This window comes from Echeneis naucrates, chromosome 13 (assembly GCF_900963305.1).
Source record: "Echeneis naucrates chromosome 13, fEcheNa1.1, whole genome shotgun sequence".
Classification (NCBI taxonomy): Eukaryota; Metazoa; Chordata; class Actinopteri; order Carangiformes; family Echeneidae; genus Echeneis; species Echeneis naucrates.
Genome location: NC_042523.1, coordinates 6,312,090 through 6,338,284, shown reverse-complemented (window position 1 = coordinate 6,338,284; position 26,195 = coordinate 6,312,090). Strand labels below are relative to the sequence as shown.

At 41.9% G+C, this 26,195-nt stretch overlaps 1 protein-coding gene across 2 annotated transcripts in view; it reads left to right on the top strand.

Moving 5' to 3' along the window:
• Window positions 1–1,476: 1,476 nt before the first annotated feature.
• LOC115052653 (probable asparagine--tRNA ligase, mitochondrial) overlaps window positions 1,477–26,195 on the top strand; it is a 37,881-nt gene continuing 13,162 nt past the window's right edge. Inside the window, exons 1-14 of one of the 2 annotated variants that reach the window (XM_029516902.1) lie at window positions 1,477–1,793; window positions 2,735–2,844; window positions 2,965–3,085; window positions 3,171–3,311; window positions 3,392–3,472; window positions 3,608–3,702; window positions 3,845–3,977; window positions 4,229–4,327; window positions 4,463–4,500; window positions 4,595–4,661; window positions 4,766–4,903; window positions 5,024–5,121; window positions 6,395–6,421; window positions 6,535–6,759. In XM_029516902.1, coding sequence (XP_029372762.1) covers window positions 1,641–1,793; window positions 2,735–2,844; window positions 2,965–3,085; window positions 3,171–3,311; window positions 3,392–3,472; window positions 3,608–3,702; window positions 3,845–3,977; window positions 4,229–4,327; window positions 4,463–4,500; window positions 4,595–4,661; window positions 4,766–4,903; window positions 5,024–5,121; window positions 6,395–6,421; window positions 6,535–6,679 — 1,446 coding nt within the window. In that variant the 5' untranslated portion in view covers window positions 1,477–1,640 and the 3' untranslated portion in view covers window positions 6,680–6,759. Of the gene's footprint in view, window positions 1,794–2,734; window positions 2,845–2,964; window positions 3,086–3,170; window positions 3,312–3,391; window positions 3,473–3,607; window positions 3,703–3,844; window positions 3,978–4,228; window positions 4,328–4,462; window positions 4,501–4,594; window positions 4,662–4,765; window positions 4,904–5,023; window positions 5,122–6,394; window positions 6,422–6,534; window positions 6,760–7,867; window positions 7,935–22,901; window positions 23,203–26,195 lie in introns of those variants that run through there. The other variant, XM_029516901.1, reaches the window with a different exon arrangement.

Below are 26,195 nucleotides of genomic sequence, written 5' to 3'. Positions count from 1 at the left end.
TCCATTTCAGCAGACCCCGGGGCTGCAAATTAATAACATACTGGAGGCTACCGAGGGGTAAATGAATACACCTACAGTGAAAGGGACTGGGAAGGTGAGTAGGCGCTCTCATGGAGCTACAGCACTACCCTGTGGTAGAGTCAGATACTGCACCGGGTAATGCACAGAATGGGAAGGCGTGTTTCATATATATATTGCTCCAATAATAATTGCAGATCACTTTGATAGATTTCTTGGGAGGGCAAAAAAAGAGAGAGAGAGAGAGAGAGAGAGAGAGATGAGCGGTTGGTTGTGAGGCTGCGTTAGTTGTGTATGCACAGCAAGCAGAGAAAACAAAAAGATATGATACACACGTACAAAACCTTTGCAAATTTCGCATTATATTCTGTACGATTTGTCGACGAATCAGAAAATAGAATAGTTCTGCTCCCCATTAAGATGAGACCATGTGCATAATTGCTCCCACCGTGCTGGAGGTAATTAATATGAATGACCCTGCTGACTTTTCAAATGCATCATGTTGGCTTTAATGATGATGTGTCATAAGCAGCCGGAGGTGGAGACACCCAGCTCTGTGTTTGCTGCCAGACCCAGACCAGGGGCTCCAAAGCTGACAGGCGAGACCAGGTGAATAATTGTCCATGGCATCTTATTACATTGCTGGCATGATCTGATTTACTCCAGCAGCAAATGGTGGGAATAGACCAAGTGTCATTGTGGGTATTGAATTAACAGGGTTTGTGCGCAAATGGACCCCACATTGATGGCATATAACTCATGCAAGATTGAAGAAGGTTTCCGTGTGGTTGTGATGGCTGCTCTGCTTGCTTCATTACACCACTGAATCACTCCACATGTGCTGAAAAATATATTCTACATATCTCACTGTGCGTGGAGAGAAGCTTGGCCTGTGGCCACGGGTATGAAATATTTTCCTCGGTGGACCAGAGAGATTTATTTTTCGCCTGCATTAGAAAAACTGCTGAATTCTGAATGCTTCTCTCGCCACACATTCTAAATACTCACTGTTGATACAGAAGAACATAATGTGTCTTTTATAGGACAGGGATGGGATTTTTCTCCTTTCTCTACTTAGCCTATAGTTTGATTAATGCAAAAGACAAATCCGGTGACTAGCTCTCTTCTTGTTTTTGGACTATCAACCAAATTTAAATGATCATAGTTTTCATACTACTCTTCTTTCGACAAGTTTTACGTCAGACTTTTTTCCTTAACATCTACCTACTCTACACGTTGTGTTATGGCGGTATATATTAAGAAAATGCCTTTATACAACTGTGTGGTTGTGACATTATGAACTTCTGGATATCAAAACTACATCTCCCGAGTACAAGACAAAACTTGCTGGTAGAAACCGAAATCCGATTGGTTTGTCAGAACCCACGTGATTGAATTGGGCGTGGTGAAAAACCTAAACAGGAAGTGGTTAGACAAGTGGCACAACGTGAAAGTCAAGCGGCAGGAAAACTGTGTTCATAAAAAAAAAAAAGAATAAGAAGAAAGATTGCGCAAGTGTGGTGTTTTGTGTCTCCAATCTTTCGCAGCATGTTGTGGTTTTAGTGTTTTAGCTTTTTTTTGTGTGTGTTTGTTTCCTGCCGGAAGCGGCAGCGTTTTTCACGATGTTTCAGGCTGCAGCTAAAACGCTCTCAGCCACATCACTCTCTCGGGGAATATTGTTCAGTACCCGACTTTATTGTAAGAAGACACCGACGAAACTGAGAGTATCCGAAGCTCTTTCAGGCACTGACGTGGGAGCAAACATCCAAGTGCAGGTAACGTCAGCTCTCACCTCTGCACCTCAGTGTCACTGGGTAATGTCTGCAGCAGCTGCAGTCACACGCTGCTCCTTTCAACCTCCCTCCACCTCACCGGTTCGCTACTGCGTGCTTTTATTGAGGACATCAGCCTGCACACATCCAGCTACTTTGCATTACAGCTAGCTATCTCGGTTTATCTGAATACTTACAAACACACATTGCAATTTAGCAATGTTACACTTAGTTATCCTCCCCGAAATAAATTCAGTTCAGGCTGGATACTGAGCTCATAATACACGGTGGTATGCAAACGTTTGGACATCCCTGGGCAAATGAGGACTTAGGTGGATTTTAGAAGTGAAGACACAGTGGCTAAAAGCACTGCAGCTAAACAGGCATGTTAATAACCTGTAGTGATTTTTATTTTATGAACTCGATCAAAGCTACCTAAAACAGAACAGCGATGAAAAGCAGGCCACCTTGGGCTGCTTAAGAAATGTGTGAACAAGTCTGATGGATCTTAAGCATGTTGTATGCGTGTGTGCAAGACTGACTAAAAATATCCCGGAAATTAATGTCGTTTTCAGAGTCGGTAAATATTCAAATAAAAAAATAGAGTTTGTTACAAAAAGCATTTAAAGTACTGACTTAATTAGCACCGGCCAGATTTGTGTACGCAATTACGCTAACGTTAGGAGAACATGCAAGAATTGTATTTGCTTTTTTCCTCTTCAAAAATGATGAACACATTTTAATCATATTAGGTGAGTTGTGAGTTGTGTGCCCAAACCAAACTTGGGCACACAACTCTGTATGCTTTATAGAAATAGAATGAGAAACGACATTTTGGAATGACCAACATCTTAGTTTCAAAACATTACATGCAAGTAGAAGAAATATGTCTGTATTACTGGCTGGAACAGCTAAGTGCACTTTGGTTTGTCTCTCTTTTGCAGGGATGGGTTCGCTCCGTCAGATCTCAGAGGGTAAATCTCTTTCTCCATGTCAATGATGGGAGCTCTTTGCAGTCACTGCAGATTGTCGCTTGTTCAGAGCTGAATAATCCGTAGGTATTTCTGTTTTTATTTTTTTTTTTTTCAAACATGTGAAGTCAAAATACAAAAACAAACAACAACAACAACAACAAAACTGCAGGTGCCTTTGACTCTGTCTTTTAATTTTTAAGGTTGCTCACATTTGGTAGTGCTGTTGAAGTCACAGGCATTCTTAAGAAAAGTCCAAACCAAAAACAGTCAGTTGAACTGGAAGCAGAGCGAATCCATGTAGTTGGAGAGAGTAACCCTGTGGTAAGAAAATATTCCCTCAAATATTTAACTTTCTATCTGATCATCACACAGAAAGGGTAACTAATAGTATCGCTTTGTTTTTCAGGATTTTCCCTTTAAAATCAAGGACAGACACAGCCTTGAGTATATTCGCCAATTTCCCCATCTCAGATGTAGAACAAACGCCTTTAGCTCCCTGTTGAGGATACGAAGTGAAGCCACTACAGCGATTCATTCATATTTCAAGGTGAGAACATCTGTGGAGGATTTACTGACAAAATGCAGAGCAAGACTTTTTGTATCCAGTAATTGTATTTTTTCTTCCAGGAAAATGGCTTTGTGCAGATCCACACTCCAATCATCACCTCAAATGACTGTGAAGGGGCAGGGGAGCTCTTCCAGGTTGAGGTGAGCATCTATTGGTGCTTTCACTGGTGTGTTGAGTGATCTTGTATGTGGTGCCGTCCCCAGTACGTAATGGTTATGCGAAAGCTCTGATGTTGTTTGAAACCTGAAACCCAAAACTCGCTGCTTTTACTACAGCCGTTTGGACCAGAGCATGATGGCGATGAGAACTTTTTTTCTGTCCCAACGTTCCTGACTGTGTCTGGTCAGCTTCATTTGGAAGTCATGTCAGGGTGAGACAAAGCATAAGAATTGATTTCTCAGTGCCATTTTTAAAATTCACATGTCCTGCTTGCATGCTCTGTCTCAGGGACACATGCACATACATGTGTGAAGTGAATTTCAAATCTCACATTGTCGCTCATGCTCTTGCAGGGCTTTCTCTAGAGTCTACACATTCGGGCCAACATTTCGTGCAGAGAACTCCCAAAGCAGACGGCATCTGGCTGAGTTTTACATGGTGGAGGCCGAAGTCTCCTTCACACACTCCTTAGAGGATCTCACCCTGGTAACCCATGTCTCTGTCCTCAACTACAGTATTGCTCTATGATATTGATCACAGTAGCTGATTGGCTAACATGTCACAGTTTCATTTAACATAATTTTTCTGCATACAATATCTTTCTGAAAGCAGTCTACTCCTTTTAGCATGGTATAAAAATTTACTGTTACTTTTTTTTTTTTTTTTTACTTTTAACGTTGCCTTTGTGCACATTCACTCTGGAGAGCTTTAATTATTAAACCGGGCCTACTCTTTAGGTCATCGAGGACATGTTCAGATCAGCTACGGAGCATGTCTTGGCTCACTGTGCAGAGGATGTGGCTTTGTTCCACAAGCATGTGACGCCTGGACACAGGGTGAGTCTTGAAGGACACTTGCCTAACTTGGATACATAAACTGGCTCTTTATACTACCAGCCACAATGTCATCTGACTTTTTTTTTATTATTTCTACTCATATATTTTTCTCCTGTTCAATTCATTCATTCTAAGGACACAGTGGATGCTATGGTGAAGAAGAGATTCCCTGTGTGAGTCTCTGTTTTTCTCAACATGACATAAAAATAAACCAGTCAGTAGTTTGAGGCCTTTAAAAAGAATAAAACTATCTCAATCTACTTTTAGGATTTCCTACAGTGAGGCTATAGACATCCTAAACCGCAGTTCTCAGAAATTTGTCTTTCCATCAGATGTAAGTGGTTGGATTTCCCTCTACTATATGTTTGCAATCTACAGCTATCACTGCACAGTATCTACAACTATTACGTCTTTGACTGTAGCTCTTCCTTTCTATAGTGGGGCTGTGACCTTCAGACAGAACATGAGAAGTACCTGGTGAAACATTGCGGCAACATTCCTGTCTTTGTCACTGATTATCCTTATGATCTTAAGCCTTTTTATGCAAGAGACAACCAGGACCATCCTAAGCATACAGTAAGTGGTTAAAAAACACAAAGTGAATTAATGATTTAACCTCTCAGTTCTTCCCTTGTAATGTCAGCTGGGCTATGGAAGGAATTTGCATGCATGACTGGGACTGTCGCTTGTTTGTAGGCAGCTGCAGTGGACCTTCTTGTGCCAGGAGTGGGAGAGCTCTGTGGGGGCTCACTGAGAGAGGAGAGGCTGGATCTGCTGAGGGCTCGGCTGGAAGAGTAAGCTTATATTCCCAGTGTAGTTAGAGTAGGTTGTCAGTCTGGTCAGTTTGGGTGAACTAATCGAGATCAAGAATAAGCCGTATAAGAGTATAATAAGCCCTAAGCGTAAAGGGTTTTTTTCCAAAGTTCCCTGACTCATCACATATAATTAGTGTTCTACAGGGTATGGCTGACTTTTATAGAGCATCTCCATTAAGATGTATTTACGGATGCACCGTTACATTGGCCAAACATTGGTATGGTCTCCTGCTGACCAAAATTGACCTATCGGCAGATGTCAGTCAGCCACTGACTCCGGTGAATTCCATCCCAGCCACTGACAGGCCGATGCCAGCCAACAAGGGGGACATCAGTCGGATGTCGGCTGATGTGTTGATGCAGCCCTACTATCTATATTAACCATTTGTAACCAAGGAACATAGCTAAATAATGTGGAGCAAATATATTGTAGTTAGTTAAATGCCACTGTGCCCATTGTAGAACAATTAAGACACAACTCTGGCAGGCAGAGATATGTAAATACAACTGCATATAGCAACATGAAAGTAGGAAATCGAGGCTATGACGATGATGTGATAATAGTATGAAGACCAGACGCTCAGGGAGTCACCCTGCTTTAGGACTGCAAGGACTCTTAACACCTAAGTCCCCGAGGCCCACAGTAACATGTATCTGACAACATCTAACGAGTTAACTGACAGTCAAACGTAGTTAAAAATAAAGAATGTAGATGTGTGATTTTGTCCAGGCTCAGAAAAGAAGATCTGAAAAGAAAGTTAGTTTTTAATTTTGTGCCCTGTTATTGTCTATTGGTACTTAAAGGTCGCAGTAACCTCAAGTTTTTGTGAATGTTATATACCAGAAACTCCCAGAGGGTTCAAACATTCACTCAAGCACAAACTGATAAAAATTTTTTGATCAAAGGTCATCGTTATCTCACCAATGATATTTGTCACTATATCTCACAAATTAATACACTAATTATTACATCTCTCTCAGATATAAAAGGATAAATCTATGTTATGACATTTTATTTCCAAATAGTCAAAGGTCAGTTTCACTGTGACATCATGAAAACGCTGTTGGACCTTATTCAATGCTGTAACTCAGGAAGGGGGAAATAGGAGCATATTTCTTCCAACTTGGCCAATTGTATGAGACAAACAAGCACAAGCGGCAGCTCTGATTCTTTAAAACATGAATGATGATTTATCGCATTGAGCTCGTGTTTTGTTTAAAGACACTTACATTGATTATTCTACTTTTCCAGGGTTGGATTAGAAGACACCTATAGCTGGTAAAAAAAAACACACACACATATATATATATTTGCTTCAACAACTTTTTAAAACAAACATACAAACATCTTTACACGGAATCAGTTCGAATGATGTTTTCATTTATTTGAAGGTACCTGGATTTGAGACGGTTCGGCTCTGTCCCTCATGGAGGCTTTGGACTGGGATTTGAGCGATTTCTGCAATGCATTCTGGGGGTTGACAACATAAAAGACGTGATTCCGTTCCCTAGATTTTCCCATTCTTGTCTTCTATAAATTTCAATTCAAATATATTTATTCTGTCAGCGAAATATTTTTTTTTGTCTTGCAAACATTTAATAAATACAATATTCAACATTTTACATTTGTTCGTTTATTGATGTGTAATCATCAGTCAGACTTATGAATGAAAACAGCCATTTTTGATATCTCCAATTACACGTCAAAATTTAACCACTATAGGAACGCGTTCAGTTCCATGAAAGGTCTCTTCTACCTCCGCAGCGACCATTAAAACAGTGCTGCTTTTTAGAGCAACTGTCAAATTTCCACAAGATGGTGCTTTTTTCCCCATTTCCACTAAGTGGGAAAATATGACTTCACAACCGCAGCTGCTGACTCTTCTAAATATAATCATGTATTCAAAGAATGGGAAATATTTACAACCCATCCTCTTGGTTAGATATAACCGATTATACCCTTTGATTTAATATATTCGAGTTTTATTTTTGAATCTGGAAGCAGGCAGACTTGGACGGTATCTGTCATGACAGTGCTTTAACTAACAACTTTTTGCTGCGGCAAAGTATACAAATGAAGAAGTGGATGATCTCGGGAAATGATTTCAGCTCTTTGTAGATCTTGGAACTCCTTGATGGCAGGAGCGGCACCACCAGCAGCAGCAGCTTTCCCCATCCTGTTTCATCCCCAGTGCAGCCCGTCCCTCTCTTTCTGCCCAGTGGGCGTGGTGAGAGTTGGGAAAACAAACTGCAGACACCCTGAGATACTTCCTCAGCCCGCATCAGTTCTCTTCAGCCGCAGCGCCCCGTCAGCTGGCCGCGCGTAATTCCCCAACAGCCGATTTTGCGCCTGTTTCTCCAACACCCCCGATCCCTCCCTCTCCGCTTTACCAAGGGCATCTTTTCCTCTTTCTTTTTTCTTTTTTTTCGCGCCCTGTACCGGCAGGAGAGGCGGCCAACATCTTCGACTTGCCCTCCTCTAAATTGTTCCTCTCCAATGGGGGGAGCGGGCTGCAGCAGCCGGAGCCAAACGACAGCACCGACGGCACTTTGAGACGAGGCGACGCTTCGGGAGAGCCGACATGTACTAGTGACAGACGGCGGCTGTTGAGAGCAACAGGAAACTGCAAACAGTGACAACAAAAAACAAAACAAAACAGAAAAACCTAACAAAACACAACTGAAGAAAAAAAAAAAAAAAAACCCAAAACAAAACAAACATGAGCGGCGGAGAAATCATCTTCCAAGGCTGGCTGAGGAAGTCCCCCCCGGAGAAGAAGCTGAGGAGATATGTAAGTAAGATCACACTTTCGCTTTGGTTTCTCCCTGAGTTGGAGCCGATCTCCACTGTTGTCCTGCTGCTGAGTCAAGTTTTATATCTCCTTTTCTTTTATTATTCGTCAGCATCTCAAAGAAGTATTTCAAGTCCTGTTGTAGCAGGTGCATCCCACTCCCATCTGTATTTTTTTTAATGACCCATGGGAGACACCAGATATTATTTATTATTCTGAAATCCAGTCTCAGTTTTGTTCAGTCTTCCGTTTCGGGGTTGGTGGGGGGCACACGCACACTCTGTGAGGTCCTATGACAACACAGAGGTAAGTCAGTGTAATACCCAACAGCTGTCTGTAGTTTTGGCTGAATAGCTCTCACACACAAACACACACACACACACACACACACACACAAACAAACTGCCACATAACTGCCATTTTGCTTTATCCAATCATGATGAGGTAATATCTAATCCAGCATTGATGGGGCCAATTTTCATCTTGGCCAAGCTGAGCAGCGGTGTCACACCAATGGTGATCGCTGCCCGGCATTTGAGTGCTTTGATAAGGCTGTATAAGCCAAAGCTGCTATAGCCTCTTGCTGGGTGTTGGACAGGCGAATGGAGGCAAATCAGATAATAGGATTTATGGAGGCAGATAGAACCATGAGACAATCTCCTGTAAATACAGCTGTCCACTGTTTATGTATGGTGTTGCATTACCAGGCTCCTCCATGTTCCTACTAGCTGACTTTACCATGATGTCATCTCTCTGTTTCATCTGGAAATCCATCCTTGAATTTCTTCAAATGTAACCCCCCCCCCCCCCCCCCCCTCCACTCCGCTTTTGTCCTGTGATTTCCTCATTGTCTTCCACTTAAAGCTGGCTAATGTTTACATAGAGACCACCACGGTCAGTATGGAACAGCAGCTGCAATAGTACAGAGGAAAAAACTTGCTTTGTTCATAGGAGTGCTGTATAAACAGGAGAGAAAGCCCTCGTAAGGCATAATGGAGCTAAGATAATGGCCCTCCTCAGGCAAGAGAGCAGGGAGCAGCCTCTCAGCCCTTCTCACCCTGCTGTTCACCCTGAGCAATAACCTGCAAACAAGTACACACACACTTGGCCTCAGCAAGAAAACAGTGTCATGAGATGGAGCATCCAGAACAGGCAGACTTGTGAATGCGATAATCTGTCCATCAGAAATTCCTTCCACTTAAAGTCAGGCTACGGACAATCGGGGCCATTTACTCGCTAGATTCGCTGTCATCTGACATTGTTGATGTCTCAGTGCTGAGGAATATTTTCAGTGTACTACTCCCTGACATTCCAGTCTGAAGGTGTGTTGTGTTTTTCTCGTAGCAGCAGGCTTGATCTGTCGCTATATTGCAATGAGCTGAGGAGATGTGAGGAATGTGTTGTTCTGAGCTCAGTGTGACACGTTTAACACCAGTTCCCACTGTTGTTGCTCCTTCAGGAGATTATTTACAACAATGAAAAGCTGTTTTAATCCTTAACAGCACATTCCCTGTCAATATTCCACCTCTTTCTAACATGAAGTCCTTCCAAATCCAGTTAATCAGTAGCTTGTCAAATATATATGTACATTCACATATATGTGTGTTTTTCCTGTTACATACAGTTTCCGAAAATGTGCTGCAACCATTTGTGCTAAATGAAGCGCACAATCCATTGCAGAGTTAGGAGAGAGTAAAAACTGGTACTACCACAGTAGGTTTGGCATGCAAATGATATGCAAAGTCCGCAAGCAATACACTGGTGGCAGTTGAAGTCTAGATGCAACTGGTGGCGAAGACAGGAGGCAACATGCCTAAACTCAGTAACCAGCACGACTTGTCCTGGTTAAATGTTTTCTGACTAATTAAAAAAAATGTGACTTACTAAATGCAGTGGCTCACTTTTCACTTCAACAGCTGCTTGCTGCTCTAACACATGATAAACATGCACTTCACCGTGCCCTGTCCCCCCCTGCCTCCCGCCACCGCGGAACATGTGACAAGAGCGTTACATGTAGTCACTATTTAGCCATGCTGCGTGTCTCCTAAGAAAGTTGTCGTACAGTTTTGTCTCAGGGCTGCTAAATGAATTACTTGGTCAGAGTTTATCTCTTCTTGGGAGCTGATTGAGGCTCCAGAGGTGGGCAGTGTTTTTCAGGTGGGAGTGGCCTCGGTTGCTTTTTTTGAACAATGTCCAGAATAAGCAGAAGGAACATGAAAACAACAGACTAATCCAGCACTTACCCAGCGCCTCTTGCATAGCCCCACTCAGGTTATTCTCCTCACCGGTCAGTGGTCAGACAATCTGCTTCATTGTGTCATGCTACATTAACCTCCAAATCTGCCTTTTTTTTTTGTAGCTGCTTGCACCCCATCAAATGAATACACTGCTGAAAATTCGTCTGCAGACATTTGGCTTCCTTGACTTGTCATGAACAAAGGAAGTTAAAAAAAGATATCTTATAAAGCTAAAGACTGGGAGAGGAGGCATTTCTGTCTTACTTCCAATGTTGACATATGCTTAACAAGTCATCGAAATGAATCATACCTTACTTTGCATGCACAATATGAATCACACGTTTGACGTGTCACACTGTAAGCAATTTAATTCCTGTTCTCAGGTCGGGATCAAGCTACTGTTGCCTAAACCTTTGCCTCTGTCCGTAGTTGTATCTGAAATCATGAACGTGTCTGTTCACATACAGTAAAGCATTGCCACATTCCAGACAGATCATATCGGCTAGGTGATAGCTGCTGCCTCTGCTTTCTCCTGCAGCCATTTCCAAAGAGGCTTTACCATCTTGTCCTTGTGCATGGTACACAAGAGGGGAAAGAGGAAGGGGGGGGGGGGGGGTCAGAGAGTTTTCAAGGCAGGCATAGTGGAGGAGCAGCAGCCGCCGCCTGTGTCCCACTGTCAGCTGCCGGGTCTACTGTTGTTTTGCAGAGGGGCTTTGGGAAGTCCTTGCCCTCAGAGGTCAACTGAGAACGCCTCCCAGTTCCTGCTTTGACAGACACCCAGCACTCAAACAGACATTTTCCTTGTTCCACTTTATCTGTGGGCCCTCATATGGGCCTTTCCCCAGAAGCTACAAAACTGGGGTGTTTATATGACTGCAGTATCAAAGTCAGATTAGTTTATTATCATTCAGTGTGTTCACCTAAAGGCATCCTTGTGACTGACACATGGCTGAAGCCTGAGTTCATTTTCATTGGTTAATCCGTTGATTAATATGAAGTTGATTCAATTAGCCAAGTACTTTGCTGAGGGTCTTTTTTGTGTGTGTGTGTAAAACATAAAACCTCCTCAGTTTTTCTTTCCTCATATTGCTTTTTTGTGGTGTCAGCAGTCTGAAACCGCAATCAGGTGCATTTTAAAGAAATGTATCAAAGTCTTGCTTACATCCTTTCTAAGCTCTTTCTTCCCCAACCCTAAGGTCCTCCATTCTTTCCCATTCATTGTAAAAACGTCATGGTGGCCGTGTTTGAATTGTTGTCATAATATCCTGTCCTGTGCCATGAACTCTGCTGAAGCCTTTGTGTTTTCTGCCCAAAACTTAATTATTGTCCCAATAGCAGATGCCAGACTTCCTTTGGATGGTACCTACAGGAAGTGCAATGACAGATGTCCTACGAGAGGGAAAGAAATTTATTTGGTTTGTAAGTGTATAAATGTATTTCCATATCTAGATAGTATCAAAAGGTCTTAAAATAGTGTCATTCAGAGGGAAATTACATCCCACAGATTTTTTGCCTCCATGGCAGTGACAGTCATGGCTGGGGGTATTGCATTTGTGGGTCGCCTGTCCATCCTTCCATCCATCTCACTCTTGCTAATGCAATATCTCAGAAATGTCTCCAGGGGATTTCTTCAACTTTTCCACCAATATTCACTTGAGCTCAAACCAAACTGATTAGATTTTGGCGGTCAAAGGTCAAAGTCACTGTGCCCTGAGAAACATGTTGTAGGTCATAACTCATAAAAGTCAGCCTCACTCTGCAATTGTAATATTCTACAGAAACACTTTTCTGGCACTTATTCAAAGTTTGAGCAAAATGGAAAATTTGGATAGGAGACTATATTTCACATTTGCTTGGTTACTGAAGCGTTAATAGTAATCTTGGACACTTGGCTTCAATCTCTGAGAGATTTACTGTGCTGCTATTGAAGATGTGTGAAACATCCCGTTTGCGTTTGACTATTTTTGGTTTCCCCGTGTGATAACTTCCAAAAATGATGCTTCATACCCTTTTTAATTACATCCCTTTGCTTCTATTAATAATCTTTACTACATATGTTTTATTCTGGATGTAAACTGCAAACTTGTCTGGCTGGCTGAAGCATACAGCCACGAGGGAGTATCTCTAGTTTCTTGTGTAGCAGTAATAATATCTGTCTGTCCTTGTTTGCTGAGCTCTCACTATCACAGGGGAGATGGTTTCATTTAATGGTGCTCCAAATAAAAAAGATGAGTCCAACTACAACAACATGCATCATAAGCAGCTGATCTCAACAACTTCTTGGATGGATCCATTTTTGAATTTGCTGATGCAGACATTATAAATCATTATCAGTCTGGAAAACATTGTGAATATGAGAACATAAGTGAATAGTTGATTTGGCATATATAAACTGTAGTTTATGGGAGCATAATAAAATGGCCACTGGTTACACATACAGTATTTTTTTTTTGTTTTGTTTCATGTCCACCCAATGGTGCGTTTTTAATCCCTACTAAATATAGCATGTAGTGGTAGTAGTGTGAAAGTGCAGAATTCTTCTGCTGAAGTGTTTTGCTTTTTTTTTTTTTTTTCCATTTTATTTTTATCTACGCTAAGAGAGATCTAGTTAAGCGCTGCTGACTGGCTCCAAGCATTAAGTCGTATACAGGAATCATGCTTCTAGCTGAAGCTTACATGTCATATGATTGTCATTAGATTGGCCTTCAGAAGAAAATGGGCTCTGCAGTTGTGATGGATTCACTGGGAATGCCTTTCAGCTTACTGCCTGGCAGACGTAGAGCTGGGAATGATGCAAAAATGTATTCAACTACAGGTTGTCATTATGTTCAAAGGTCTGAATGCCAGTGGTGACATCTGAGGATTCAGGGGGAGCTTGTGTCTTTGTTCTGTGTGACACCAAAGGTCATTGGCAACCTTCAGTTTTGGCATTTATTGACCCATGGGTGACTGAGCACACATGCTCCTTTTGACCGACGCAGTCGGAGCATTAACTGACACCTGAGAGCTTCCAGGGACTGTTTGATACCGCCCCCCCAGAGCACAACTGTTTGACAGTAGATGCGTCCTTTCAGATGCATTTCTTGAAATTCCCACCAGTCACCTTGGAGTAAAAAGTCAATTTTTTTGTTTTGTTTTGTTTTTTAAATACAAAACACCAAAAGGTTTTTATCATCGCATCTCACCACATCACATTTCACGTTCTGATTACCTTTTAAATGTGTCCCTCACAAAGAGGTTGACATTTCCTTTTTGTTGAGTGATTATTAAAACAAATTTTATTACAGCCACAAACACTTAAACCACTGGCACCAACATGGGTAGATGCATAAATCCATTAAAGGGAAAAGGGGGAATTTAAATATATTGTTGTTTTACTTTTTTTCTCTATTAAGGATACAGCTCGTAGGGGAGTAATAGAACAAAACAAAACAACAACAACAAAAGGAAATGCTCATAAAACTAAAACAAAAGATTCTCCACAGCACTCATACATTTATGTACAGGCTGAAACACTACTGGACCTGTCAGGTCTTAATTCAGGGTTGGTTGAGGATGAGACAATACATTTTGCTGTATTGGGTAATCCATGTTAGAGTTCTTATTACAGCAGAGTGAGTAAGATTCCGGATAAGGACTAGTATCAGGTTCAACATTAATTATCTTGTTTAGATTAGAAAATAACTAACCTTTTCATTTTTCTCATGCTTATTACACTTTTGAGTGGCAGTAAAGGTAATCCAGGGAGGCTTTCAAGCCCCTGTGAGCATCAGGTGAGGCACAACAGGTCACTAATGGAAACATGCAGACATAATGACCATGCAAGTTTCAATGCCAGTCAAAATTTTGATAGTGTGCATCTGTGAAAGATTTGTCTGAAAAACAGCCTTAGTCTTTTTATTTCAACGTGGTCAAAGGTTGATATGATGTTTCCTACATATGTGTGAGTGTGTGTGTGTGTGTGTTATCTTATTGTTTTGTAATCTGATATATGCCATCTTTCCGTTTCATGTGAAACACTTTGTTCTGGTGACATAGTTTGTAAGGGGGTACAAAGGGCGTCCTGGCTGAGGTTGTAGTACAGGTGGTTATAGAAGTCAAACTGAAAACAGCTACAGACACACACAATACCTATAGTTGTAGATTTTGAAAGGAGTGAGACTATGGAAAGGCAACTGTTAAGATGTCATATTTAAATCAGTTTGACTAAACTGTAGAAAGTGAATTGTGTTTCAATAAACAGAATATTTTGTTAGGGCGTTAAACTCTTATTGTGAAAAGCTCTATTTCATAACAGCTTTGCTGAGAAGAGAGATTTGTTTCCCTCTGAAAATCCAGACAGTGATGAGTCATTGTACTTCAGCTGTAGGAACTGAAATTTATTGCAGCTGAAGCTGAGTTAAGAATAAATTGCAGAATTCAACCAGTACACAAATACAGACATTCACTGGAATGCAGGGAGACAAAATAGCACAATGACATCCAGACTGGAAGAGACAGTGATGCACATCACTGACATGTGCAAACAGGATTTTCAAGTGAAACCCAATGATAGCCATCAATTACGTTCACAACTCAAAGCCATACAGTTATTTGAACTTGATCATTTTAATAAGACTCTTATGACTTGTGTCTGTAGTTGAAAGGCATTTTAATGCCATTCAGAAAATTTGGTCAGATATGAAGTTTCTCTATAGTCAGTGATGTATGTCTGCTTACACACATTTTGAAATGGCAAGTGAAACTACATACAGACATCATCAGTTGTAATGTTTATGTTCTGTCCCCATCCTGTCATATGTATCAAAAAAATATATCACTACATTTTTGTAATGAAATCACATTGTGAGTTGAATATTCTAGCGGACTATAAAAATTAAGTCAGACCGAATTATCTGAATTTAATCAGTTAATTCAAATTAATTCCAAGAATAATTTTTTATAGTTACCTTTTATGAGAATTTAGACTAATCAATTTGAATGCCATTAAATGAGGACTAAATCAATATTATGAAATGAATACTATGTTATTAGCCCAGTAGCTGACATGGCAAGGCACACGCCATGAACAGGCTGCTGCAAAGGTACAGCATAAAGCAGAAGTGGGGAAAAAAGAGGCTGAAATGATGCTATCAGAGAAAGAATGGGATGAGATCAGTGAGTAACAGTGGAAAATGACTTACTCCCTTACATGGACAGAGTATGGTTGGAAGAACATGGTGAGATTTTTTTTATTACACCAGCAATAAAGGAAAATCAGCATAGAAAATGGTTGCAACTGTGGTGAAAATGAAACCCATCACCTTCATGTTCCATGGGAACAAAAGAATTACAAATTCTGGAGACATATAGATGTTCATGCTGGCTGCTAGTGCTGACCATTACCAGGAAGGAGACACCTAAGATAAAAGATTGGGTTGAAGTCATGAATCATTATAACATGATGGAGAGATTGATTTTTTTTTTTTCCCCTGCCAGATTAGACCGGGAAATGTAACAATTTCGGGGAAAAAATTGGTTGAATTTGCATCACCACTGAGATCAGACTTTATCGAGCAAAAGTATTATATCCTGTTAACCCCTTCATTCTTGCTGCAGAATTTAAATTGTTCGTGTATGACCATAAGATGATGTCTGTTTAGAGCTTGAACTATTTGTATGGATTTCAGGCACTGCTGTCCGTCTTTTAGCCCTTGATACACATTATGTAATATGTTAACTGAATTATGCATTTCTTATATCAAAAAGTAAATTACCAAAAAAAAAAAAAAAAAGATCAGGCTGCTGCAGTAAGTGCCATGAGTCCTTACTACAGCAGCTTTTGCTGAATGTCATCCTCTCTGGCCCCCAATTCTCCTGTCACATTTCTACCTTCTCTACTCTCTCCTGGATTCAAAGAAATGCTTAAAAAAATAAAAATAAAAAATAAAATAATGACAGCTATCACTATAATAATTTGGGCACCCCTGTAGTTCACTGGGAACATTAAGGCAGAAGACAAAGACATTTGGAGGTTGATTTTGACAGACTGAAAAAAAGAACAAAGAAGAAAAAAAAAAAAAACCCAACACTACCTTTTTAAACAACAGTATGTGTTGCAGTCGTTGGTTGCATTATTTAGGTATGCTCCATATCCATCATGCCGTATTGCACTAGTGAAAATATTAGTCATGGATTTATGTCGTTGTTGCTCATGTTCTTTGTGGGACTGTACAGCACATGATATATTGTCAGTGTGTCGGCTGATGTCATACATCCAAAGGTCCATATGCTAAGGCTGACTGTAATGCTGCACACAGGTCGGTGAGGGGTGAAGCCTCGCAGGCGTTGCAGTGTTTCAGCTGGAAAGATGATGCGGCAAATAGAGGTGGTCTCGTCAGATATTCCCCCTTGAATTTGAATATTTCGACTTTTTTTTCCCCCCTCTTCGTAGATAGCATGCATCTAAACCACCTTCGAAGGAATCAAAGGCACGGAGGGGCTCTCGGCACGCCCACCATACAGACGTGTGCGAGCTGCAGCAGATGGCAGAGGCACGGGAAGTGACACAAAGAGTTCTGATTAAAGATAATGCTCCCCGTTAGTCAAACTGTCAGGGCGGGCTCACTCTAAATAAGCCCCGGCCTATTGCCGATACGGAAACATGGTGAGAGATTACTCATTTTCCTAATGATGGAAGTGTTCGTCTGCAAATTGAGGCTGATTATATTTACCGAGAGCTTTGGAGAGGTTGTTTTTCATCGAATGTGCCGATGATTTCTCAGATCATCGCCCCAGTGAAGTGAAGACCCTAGGTGCCACATGCAGCATCACTTTTCATCATCATCGCCATCACACAAGTGACAGCGTGTGGGATTATATTTGTATTCTGCTCTGCATTACAGGCACTAAAAGGAGTTTCAAAGCACACGTCCATGTGGAGATTGAGAACTTGGCCGTTCCACACATGAGTCACGCATCAGGAGTAGAGTGTTCCTGCCCTTGAGAGGACTCTGTCCGTCTTGGCGCTCCATGGCTAACTTCGCACCATTTTTTTGCTAACACACAAGAATTTATTGGCGTGTTTGGGTCTTATCTGCTTGTGTTATGTCTTGCAGCTGCCGGCCTTTCAAGGTCAGTGTTTTTACTATTGGGAAATCCGAGCGGTTTGATTTAAATTATAACTGCACTCTAATGCATCCGTTGGACTTAAACTATCGGCAATCCTGTTTAACATCTTTTCATGTTTACTTCTCGTGGCACACGGATGGGACAGAGCTGTGTGCGCCTCGGTAGCATCTGGATCTCTTCACCACTTGAGACAGATAATGGGCTGGAGTCGCTGAAAAATGCTAAATGGGCCCCATATTGTTGGCACCCTGTTAGGACTCCTGTTTTGTTGTGTGACCTCAATTCACTGGAAATGCTCCAGAAACTTGCATTGTAAACGTTGTCTCGGAGGGCTGTCTGCTTAACGTCTCACTCTGAGCTGTGATGTGAACCCCTCTGTAAACTGTAAGGTGTCCACGGAACTTCCGCATGCTCTCTCACATCCACTTGTGGTTTATCTAAGCCCGGAGTTACATAAACTCATGTCATCTCAGCAAATACATGACATGACACCTAGTTCCTACATGAAGGGTTAAGTAGCTTCATTTTCTGTTCTGGAGAAATGTACCGCTTCAGACTATGAAACCTTGGGAAGTATTGTTTTTGTGCTGCGTGAAAATCAAACTTAAATGAAACCCATTCTCTTGCTTGCTAAAACACCCATCTGTTCCTGGAATGTGGGCTGACGTGTGGCCCACCATTGATTAGGACTAGATAATCAGGGCTCTGTCGTCATTGTCCCTCCAGCTCTGTCCCTCCTCAGCGAATTAAGCAGAATCACTCATCACTTAGTCATTCACTCATACAACTGTAGCCATTATTAACAGTCCAACCTTTTCGATTCATGCAATGCGAAGTGTTTATCACTGATGATTGAGGGGTGTTTTGTGGCAGGGTGAAATTCTGGCGTCATTCAACCAAAAGAAAGGACAAGAGATGAAATCACCGATGTGCTAAACATGCCTCTTTTGTTCTTCATGAACTCAGAGAAGCTACGAAGCACCGCCCACTTACAACAGCTATGGGTGGGCTTTTTAGTTTTTAGAGTCAGTAACCAGTCAGGGTGATTGGAATCAAAAGCTGTAACATGCTAACTCATGAGCAGTTGTTCTCATCATTGGCGTCATCGTTGATGACATCAGCAGCTTTACAGTATGCATAATAAAATGAGTTAACGCCAGAGCTGTAAAATGAAAGTATACTTATGTTTCACAAAGCTCTTGAAATGTCCTTTTCCTTTGTCCACTTTTCCTCCATCTTAATTCTGTGCATGCTCAGTCCTATCCCTCGGAGCACTGAGGGGATCACTCTCAGCTTACCTTTTACTGTAATTAAGCAGTAATGGCCTGGAGCCAGTGTATGTCTATGCAGCCTGATCACAGCGCTGGTGTGTGTGTGTATGTGTGTGTGAGCATGAACGCTGATGTGCTGTCGCTCAGATTAAAACGGGAGACATGTTTGCCCGAGGCGTCCGGCCTGACTGCAGCCGAGCACTCGGGAGTCGCAAGAGGTAAATCGCTGCGCCACAGCGTGGGGCTTTTTTTTTTTTTTTTTCACACAAGCTGCTCATAGAAGAGAAAAATGTACACAATCAAGGTGGCTGCACGGCTCTTCCACAGTGCCACAGTGCCGGTGTTTGTGCAGCTGGGTAGCACGTGTACTACAGCACCACGTAATGCAGAGAGGACAGAATCGGCGACAACAACCCGCTGTCACCTCCCCTGCTTTAATAGGCAGAGAGGTAAACAGGACCAGTATAACCTTTTAACTTGGAAAACATATGTGTTTAGTTTGGCTGTATGCTCATGCACATTTAAAACATGTTGACTGATGCTTATCAGCAAAGCCTGTTGACAAAGCCTACTACTACACACACACACACACACACTGTATTGCTCCACTGCTGTAAGGTACACCTTGGATAATTGTTTAAGCCACAACCATCTGAAGGTTCATCCGTCAATGGCGCTCGGAGGGCAGATTGATGAATTAGGTGGGATGGGGCCTGTTTTTGTAGCGTTACAGCATTAGATATGTGCGCGTAGAAAGAATTGCTGCTGCATCCTCTAAAATGTGCTAGAATGCCATGGACTGTCAGCACATACCCCTCTCATTTCTGCTCACTTTTAAGCGTTTGTATTAAATTGTTTGTTTTCCCACAGCGTCGTTGTTTTGCCTACAGCCAGAAATAGAGAAAGCATGCCGACTTATCAACACGCAGAGAAACAAAAGGAATTGGCCAGACCAGTTAGTTTTGATCCCGTATTTAGACGCCCGCTCTCTCAAAAGATTGTTTTTGCGCAGTTTGTTATTAGATGTTTTCCTTCCCAGTCATCAAAAATAGATGCACCCATGTCATGCTTTGTACCACACTCCAGTCTCCCAGCATCTGTAGCTGGCTGCCATCCACACAGGACCAATGTGTTGGAACAAGGTGAGCTCTTTTTAATAAAACTGAAAGGATAGCTGATGTGTGGTCATCAATACGGATGCGAAGAGCTTCTTGCGGGGGCAGGTAATTGTTTTGTTGTTTCTCAGCGCGCAGTTGAGAGCTCGAGTCCAAGCCAGAACTTCATTCTTTTGGCCTCCCTCTTTGACAGTAGAATTTTTGTGCAAAGTTTTCTGCTCAGAGTTGACCTTTATTTGACTTTGATCTAGTCTGTGGAAAGACAGCACATTGACTGCAAGAACACGACGAACAAATGCCAGTACATCAGGGGAACAACATGTCCCGTGTGGTTTGCAGTGTTTTCCCCCCACAATAACGCAGCCCTTTGATAATCGCGTTAGTTGCGGGTGCGATCGTCGTCCTGCCTCCCAACCCTTTCAGCGGTCCAGTGGACTGTCCAGTCCAGTTGTTAACAAGGGCAGTGTGTCTAGGTTGTGCCCCCCCCCCACTCTCCCTGCACTCCTCTGCTTTTTTTTTTTTTTTCCTTGAACAGTGATGTAGTCTAAACCAAAGCAACGAGGGGGAGGGGAACGTCGGAGAGCTGGGAGAGTTCAGCCTAGTTTTACAGCTTCAGCCCTCACTTCCCATGCGCCCAGACAGTGATCGATGGGCTTAGACATGCTCTGTAGGACAGGCGGTGGGTGGGTTGGCTCATTTTGTTGTGTTCTCCTCCCCCATGATTTACTTTGCCAGTAAAGTTTGCTCAAATTTAAAAGGGTGCATGAGAGCGAGTGAGGGGGGGGAACTCCACTGCCAGTTGTGCTGCTGAAAAACGCTGATTTGAAATTGAATCACTGATGTTTTCCTTCATTTTCCATGCGTGATTTCTGCGAGGTAGTTATGTAAATGATTTGGTTTTTGAATTAGGCAGCAACTACTTTTCCGGTGGAAATACTCATTCTATTTTTAGTATGAAAAGGCCCTAAATGAGTTGTCTTTCCTCTGTGGTTGAGAGCTGTTGCTGTCTTGGGTTAATATGCTGGCCGCAGCTGAAGGATGCCAGGAATAACCCAGCTGGGTCACACTGACCTCTTGAAACTGGGCATTGCTCCAAGTTTCAATTAACTGATGCGCTCTCTTTCCAGAAAAGGCAATAATATTTAAATGGGGTTTGCAAGAGTTATGGCGATTCTATCTGAATGGTGTAATGGCACAGGACCAACGAGCTCTGTGGACATGGAAAAAAGAAAAAAAACAAAACAAAACAAAACTCTGCTCTGTTTTGTGTCTGTTTCTATGGAGTAGTGTGATGACTGTATTTTGATGAAATAAGGAAGTTCAAAGTCCAGTGGAATCCTTTAGATGGAAACTTGAGGAGTAACACTGTTCTCCCACACCCTTTACCAGCGTAATCAGCATTAGTGAACATTCATAACAACCTCCCATCGTAAGAAATGACCTCATGCATAGTTTTCCCACAACTGCAGAGCTAGTGAAGCCGTGTGATTAAGCCTGTAATTTTTCTTTGCTTTTATTTATTTATTTTGTTTGTTTGCGTGCCTCCTGAGACTCAGGTTGCTGGAAAGATGGACACACCAGAAAGTCTCCACTATCAACATCATTAATGCTATACTGGCTCCAGTTTTTATCAGTGTGTCAGACTAACAGAGAATGAAATCAAAAAGCCTTATACCCCAACATCTCAGGAACTTTTTAGCTACACGCTGAAGATAACATCAAAATCTGCACTTCCTGCCAAAAAGAAGGCATGTTTTTTCTTAGGTATGTTGAATTTCGAAAGGAAAATAAAACTTTGTTTTTCCTACAGTGACTTAGTCCAAATAAGAAATTTTAAGATGCCAAGCAGACATCACTATTTGCAGGAGTATTTTGCAGAAACAGGAAAATAGTTGAAGGATAGCAGTGAAAAATTCCCTCATTAAAAGCCCTAAATGAATCTCAAGGCACCACCAACTCTTCAATTGATTGAAGCGGTGAAAAAAAAACACGCAGCCATGACCTGAGCAGGTCTGAAGACGCTTTGTTTACTTACTGTACACCACTTTGCTTTGTCTCAGCAGGAAAAGCGTAGGTGTAATATTAAAGATGAATCTGATGGCACTGTCATCCTGAATGTATAACAACATAATGATGAAATCAAAATGCGTCAGCCATCATTGATTTAGCATCAATGTTTCCTGAGCACATCAGGTGTACCTTTGTGGAAAACACACAGACTTGTGCATCTGTACGTGGGGAGTCAGTGGCGTGGGTCGTGGCGTGGGCGGTGTGTGTGTGGTGTGTGGGGTGGGTCTGTGCTAATGGAGGGAGAAGGGGGCCTGCAGGATCCTGTGTGTCAGCAGCCTGCATGTTAGGGACATGGCCTGGCGGAAGTGCATCACTGGCAGATGTCCAAGAACCCCCTTCCCCTCCTCCCTCAACCCTCCAACCCTTTACTCCCCCCGCCCCCTTTCCCTTCCTGGTCTATCTTCCTCTTTTGTCTCTGAGCACAGAGAACACAGAGTCCCTTTAAAGCAGCCGCTGGGAAAACGTATGGAGCTGTTGAAATGAAGGCCACTGTTCTTCCTTTGTGCTTTCCTATTTGACAAATACATCAGAGGTGTTATCAGTGTGAAATCAACAAGTTACGCGGTATCTTTCCCATTATTGCATCATAATGGCTCGCCTTTGTCGGAGCATGTACTCATGCAGCTTTTGACATGGCATGTTTATTTACACTCTCCGAGGAAACTCCAGCTCCAGTGATATAATCAGATTCAGCTGTAGTGTGACTTTGGTTGGGCCAAACTGGTGTCACTCACCAGTTGTGGGAGGGGGAGGAGCTTGGAGCTGTGCGATGAAGTCAACGTAGAGGAGTTATGCCTCTCTCTTAGCTCACAGAGGGATATCAGCACAGGAAATGCGTTGGGAGGGAGTAAACACCTGCTGCGCCCTCCCCACCGCTCGACAGCCTCCAACACATGCACGCACACACACAAGCACAGACGAGCACACACAAAGACTAACCACACACATAACCGCATGCACGCTAAAGCACAATAACCTGCTCAAGTTCGCAGACCTTAGTTTCTCTGAGGTATGTTTGATCAACAGTTAAGAAAACAACCCAAGTCCAGCTGTTTGCTGTGTTGCCACAAAATCATTTTGCTAAAAGGGGCACTGGCTCTCAGGGTGAGTTCTGTCTTTTGATGAACTGTGCTCATTTTCTTACCTTTCCATCTCATTTCCCAGGCATGGAAGAAGCGTTGGTTTATACTTCGCAGTGGCCGCATGAGCGGTGACCCTGATGTTCTTGAGTACTACAAGAACGACCACTCCAAGAAGCCCATCCGGGTCATTGACCTGCACTGCTGTGAGCAGGTGGATGCTGGCCTGACCTTTAAGAGGAAGGAGTTCCAGGACAGCTTTGTGTTTGACATCAAGACCTCAGACCGCACCTTTTATCTTGTAGCCGAAACTGAGGAAGAGATGAACAAGTGGGTCCGCTCAATCTGCCAGCTGTGTGGGTTCAACCAGTCCGATGACAACCATGGTAGGAAACTTTGACCCGTCCCTGTCGCCCTATCCCTCTGCTGATGTCCCTGTTTGTCTCTCCATCTTACCAGTCTTACCACTGATTTTCTCTTCTTTCTAGCGCTTTTGTCATTTGTTAATCCGGCCAAAGTATTAAATCAGAAAAATATATCAAACAGACTGAAGTGACCTACAGTTACTTAAACAACACATTTTTTTTTCTGCTGTTCAGCTAAGAACTCTGCTTTTGATCTGCTTTTGCTAATTTCTTAAATTAAAATATTCAAGCAGTTGCTTGGTGGATCCAGTATTAGGCAGTAGGGCAGTTGTGTTGGCAGATACTACGATTGGGATTTCAGTTGGAATGATTTTTGTATTCAATTTTCACAAGACAAAATGTCAAATTATTTTTGGTGGATCTCATCACAAGCAAACACGATCCTATAAGGCTGGATAAGATGATTTGTTGGTCGGGTTGTCTCTGCAGCATCGGAGCGCTTACAGTGTAAACAGTGTGTCACATCGTTGTGGTGCATTTTCCTCTTAGCAAAAAAAAAAAAAAATGCATTTTCTGTTAGTTATATGTTGCATGTGGCCATATTGCATGATTTACATTATATTGTTGTGATTTACATTAATTTCTCAGACATTACTGGAAATATCATAAAAAGATCAAAACATTTGGTCAGTTAATTAAGTCTTTATTAAAGCTTAAATATCAAATCTTTATTATGAAGTAAAACTTGCCAAACACTTGCTGGCCTTGCTTTTAAATTACGACGCATTGCTTTTTTTTCTTTTTTTTTTTTGCTTTATAGAGATGGACTGGACTTGGACTGTTAATCAGAGAGCATAAACAAGTTGAAGAGCTTGCCTTTATGTTTACATGATGTCCAACTTTACAGAATAAACTGTGTAATAATGACAGTATATAGAGTAGAATATGTTCGTAGTGAACTAATACTGCGTTCATTTAAATGGGAATTTGTACAAATGTTTAAGGCATATCAGCATGACAAAACAAAAGGCAATCACACTTCCCATTTGTTTTTCCTCCCACTTAGCTTTCTTGTATTATTTGGAACAGTTTGAATCTTAGTTTTCAGAAAAAGAAAAAAAAAAAAGAAAATCAACAATAGAGGTCTTGACGCATGATCTCATTGGAGATGGTGTTTTTTTCCGTCTTTGTTACTTGAGAGAGTGGAATAGGAACATCCCTGCCAAATAGATGGACACAGTGTCTGAGAGCGCTATTGATTTTTCTCTTCATTTGTTTTGTTAAAGAAGGGGTCTCATCTCTCCCTCTGCCTTGTTTTCAAGATGATTGAAATACCCTGGATATTGACCATTTTCTAAGTTAGTAACCAAATGAGCTACCAATAATTAAAAAAAAAAAAAAAAAAAAAAGAATCTACTGGTGGAACCATAGACAAAGTCTCAGATCTAGTCTAATTTTAATGTTTCATATGCATTAATATTCATATGGAAAACTGCATCTGTGTGGGCCAAGAGATGTTTACCATCAAACCCCAGATTTCCCTGACTCACAGAAACTATGATCTGTTGCCATTTAAAACCAAAACCACCACAGAAAATAATAACTCTTAAAGGTGGCTCTTAACGCTTGTCCATCAAAGCAGCAGTAGTAGTTCACTACTCCATGGGTTATTTTAGCTCATCGTATCTGTGGGCTGAGCAGTTGTAGCGCCAACATATCTCCCTGCTGTTTGTTTGTGAGAAAAGCTCATCTCGAACTTTTTCTCCAGCCCATCCAGATTGCAGCCACGCTGTTGTTTTCCTGCCATCTGGCAGCTGGTGGACGTTAATCTCTGCGCACATGGTTGATCATCTGTAACATGCAATATGTCCAGGTGTGGAATAAAAAAAAAAAAAAAACAGCTGTGAAGAGGGGTGTATTAATGTAAACATCATCATCAGACCCCCTTGGTCCAAGTTCAATCATTAGCGAAGTCCTATCAGGAATCTCAGACTGTATGTACAGCAGGAGCCAGCAGGGTGTGGCTGGGAGAATGCATGAGGGGAGGCAGAGGGTTTATGTCATGACAGCTGCATTAGTAATTGTGGTCCCTTCACATCAGGCCTCTTTGGTCATCTAATTCTTGCTTTCGATGTAATGTGAAGTTGCTGTTTCTGAGAAAGTTCTTTTCACATTCTGTTTTACAGGCAAATAATACGTAAAGGTCACAAGTTTTTTGTATCCCTCTCTTAGCTGGCATATTCCATGAAAAACCACTTGCTTCCCTCAGTGGGCTAAATCATTGTTGGAGCCGGAGGGCAATAGTTTTCAGAGAGGTGCCAGCTCGTTGTGATGATCATTGTAAGATGAAACTCACACCTCCGTCAAGTGTTTCAACAGGCGTGAAAATGTTTGTGGAAGATTTTTCATTGACCTCTTAGTTCTTAAAAAACAGAGGATACAACGCTCATCTGACCTTACTCTTGTGACGTTAAGGACTGGTAGTAGTAGCGCTAAATTTTCCATTTGTGCATGTTTAAACAATGAAGTAAACATTCAGGACATGGAATTGTAGATGTTATTCTTTCTTATATCCTTTCCCCAAGGACATAGCTGCTCGGTTTGCCACTGGTTCCCTATTACTTCATTATCACTGTCTTCAGTGGAAAAGCAGGGAAATTTATAGCGAAAGGGAGCCGTAGATCTGGAGGTGGTTAATAGGACCGCTCTGAAATGATAGACCCACCGGCCGAGTGTGTTTGTTCACTCATGTGGACTTAAGAGCTGCAAAAAAAAAAGGTGCTTCTTCCTCTTGGTGTCATTTTTCATTATGTACACTCTGTCCTTCTGTCTTTAATTTACACAGACGCGCAAACACTCATCTTGCGATCAGTGCACACAACACGTACGCTGCTAATAAAATAAAAAAATAAAAAAAAAAACACCAACTGCATGGCAGGCTTTCCAAGGAATAAGCTGTTGACTTAGGCACACTTCTTATCATCTCCTGCCTGCTCCCTTGTGTAGTATCAAGT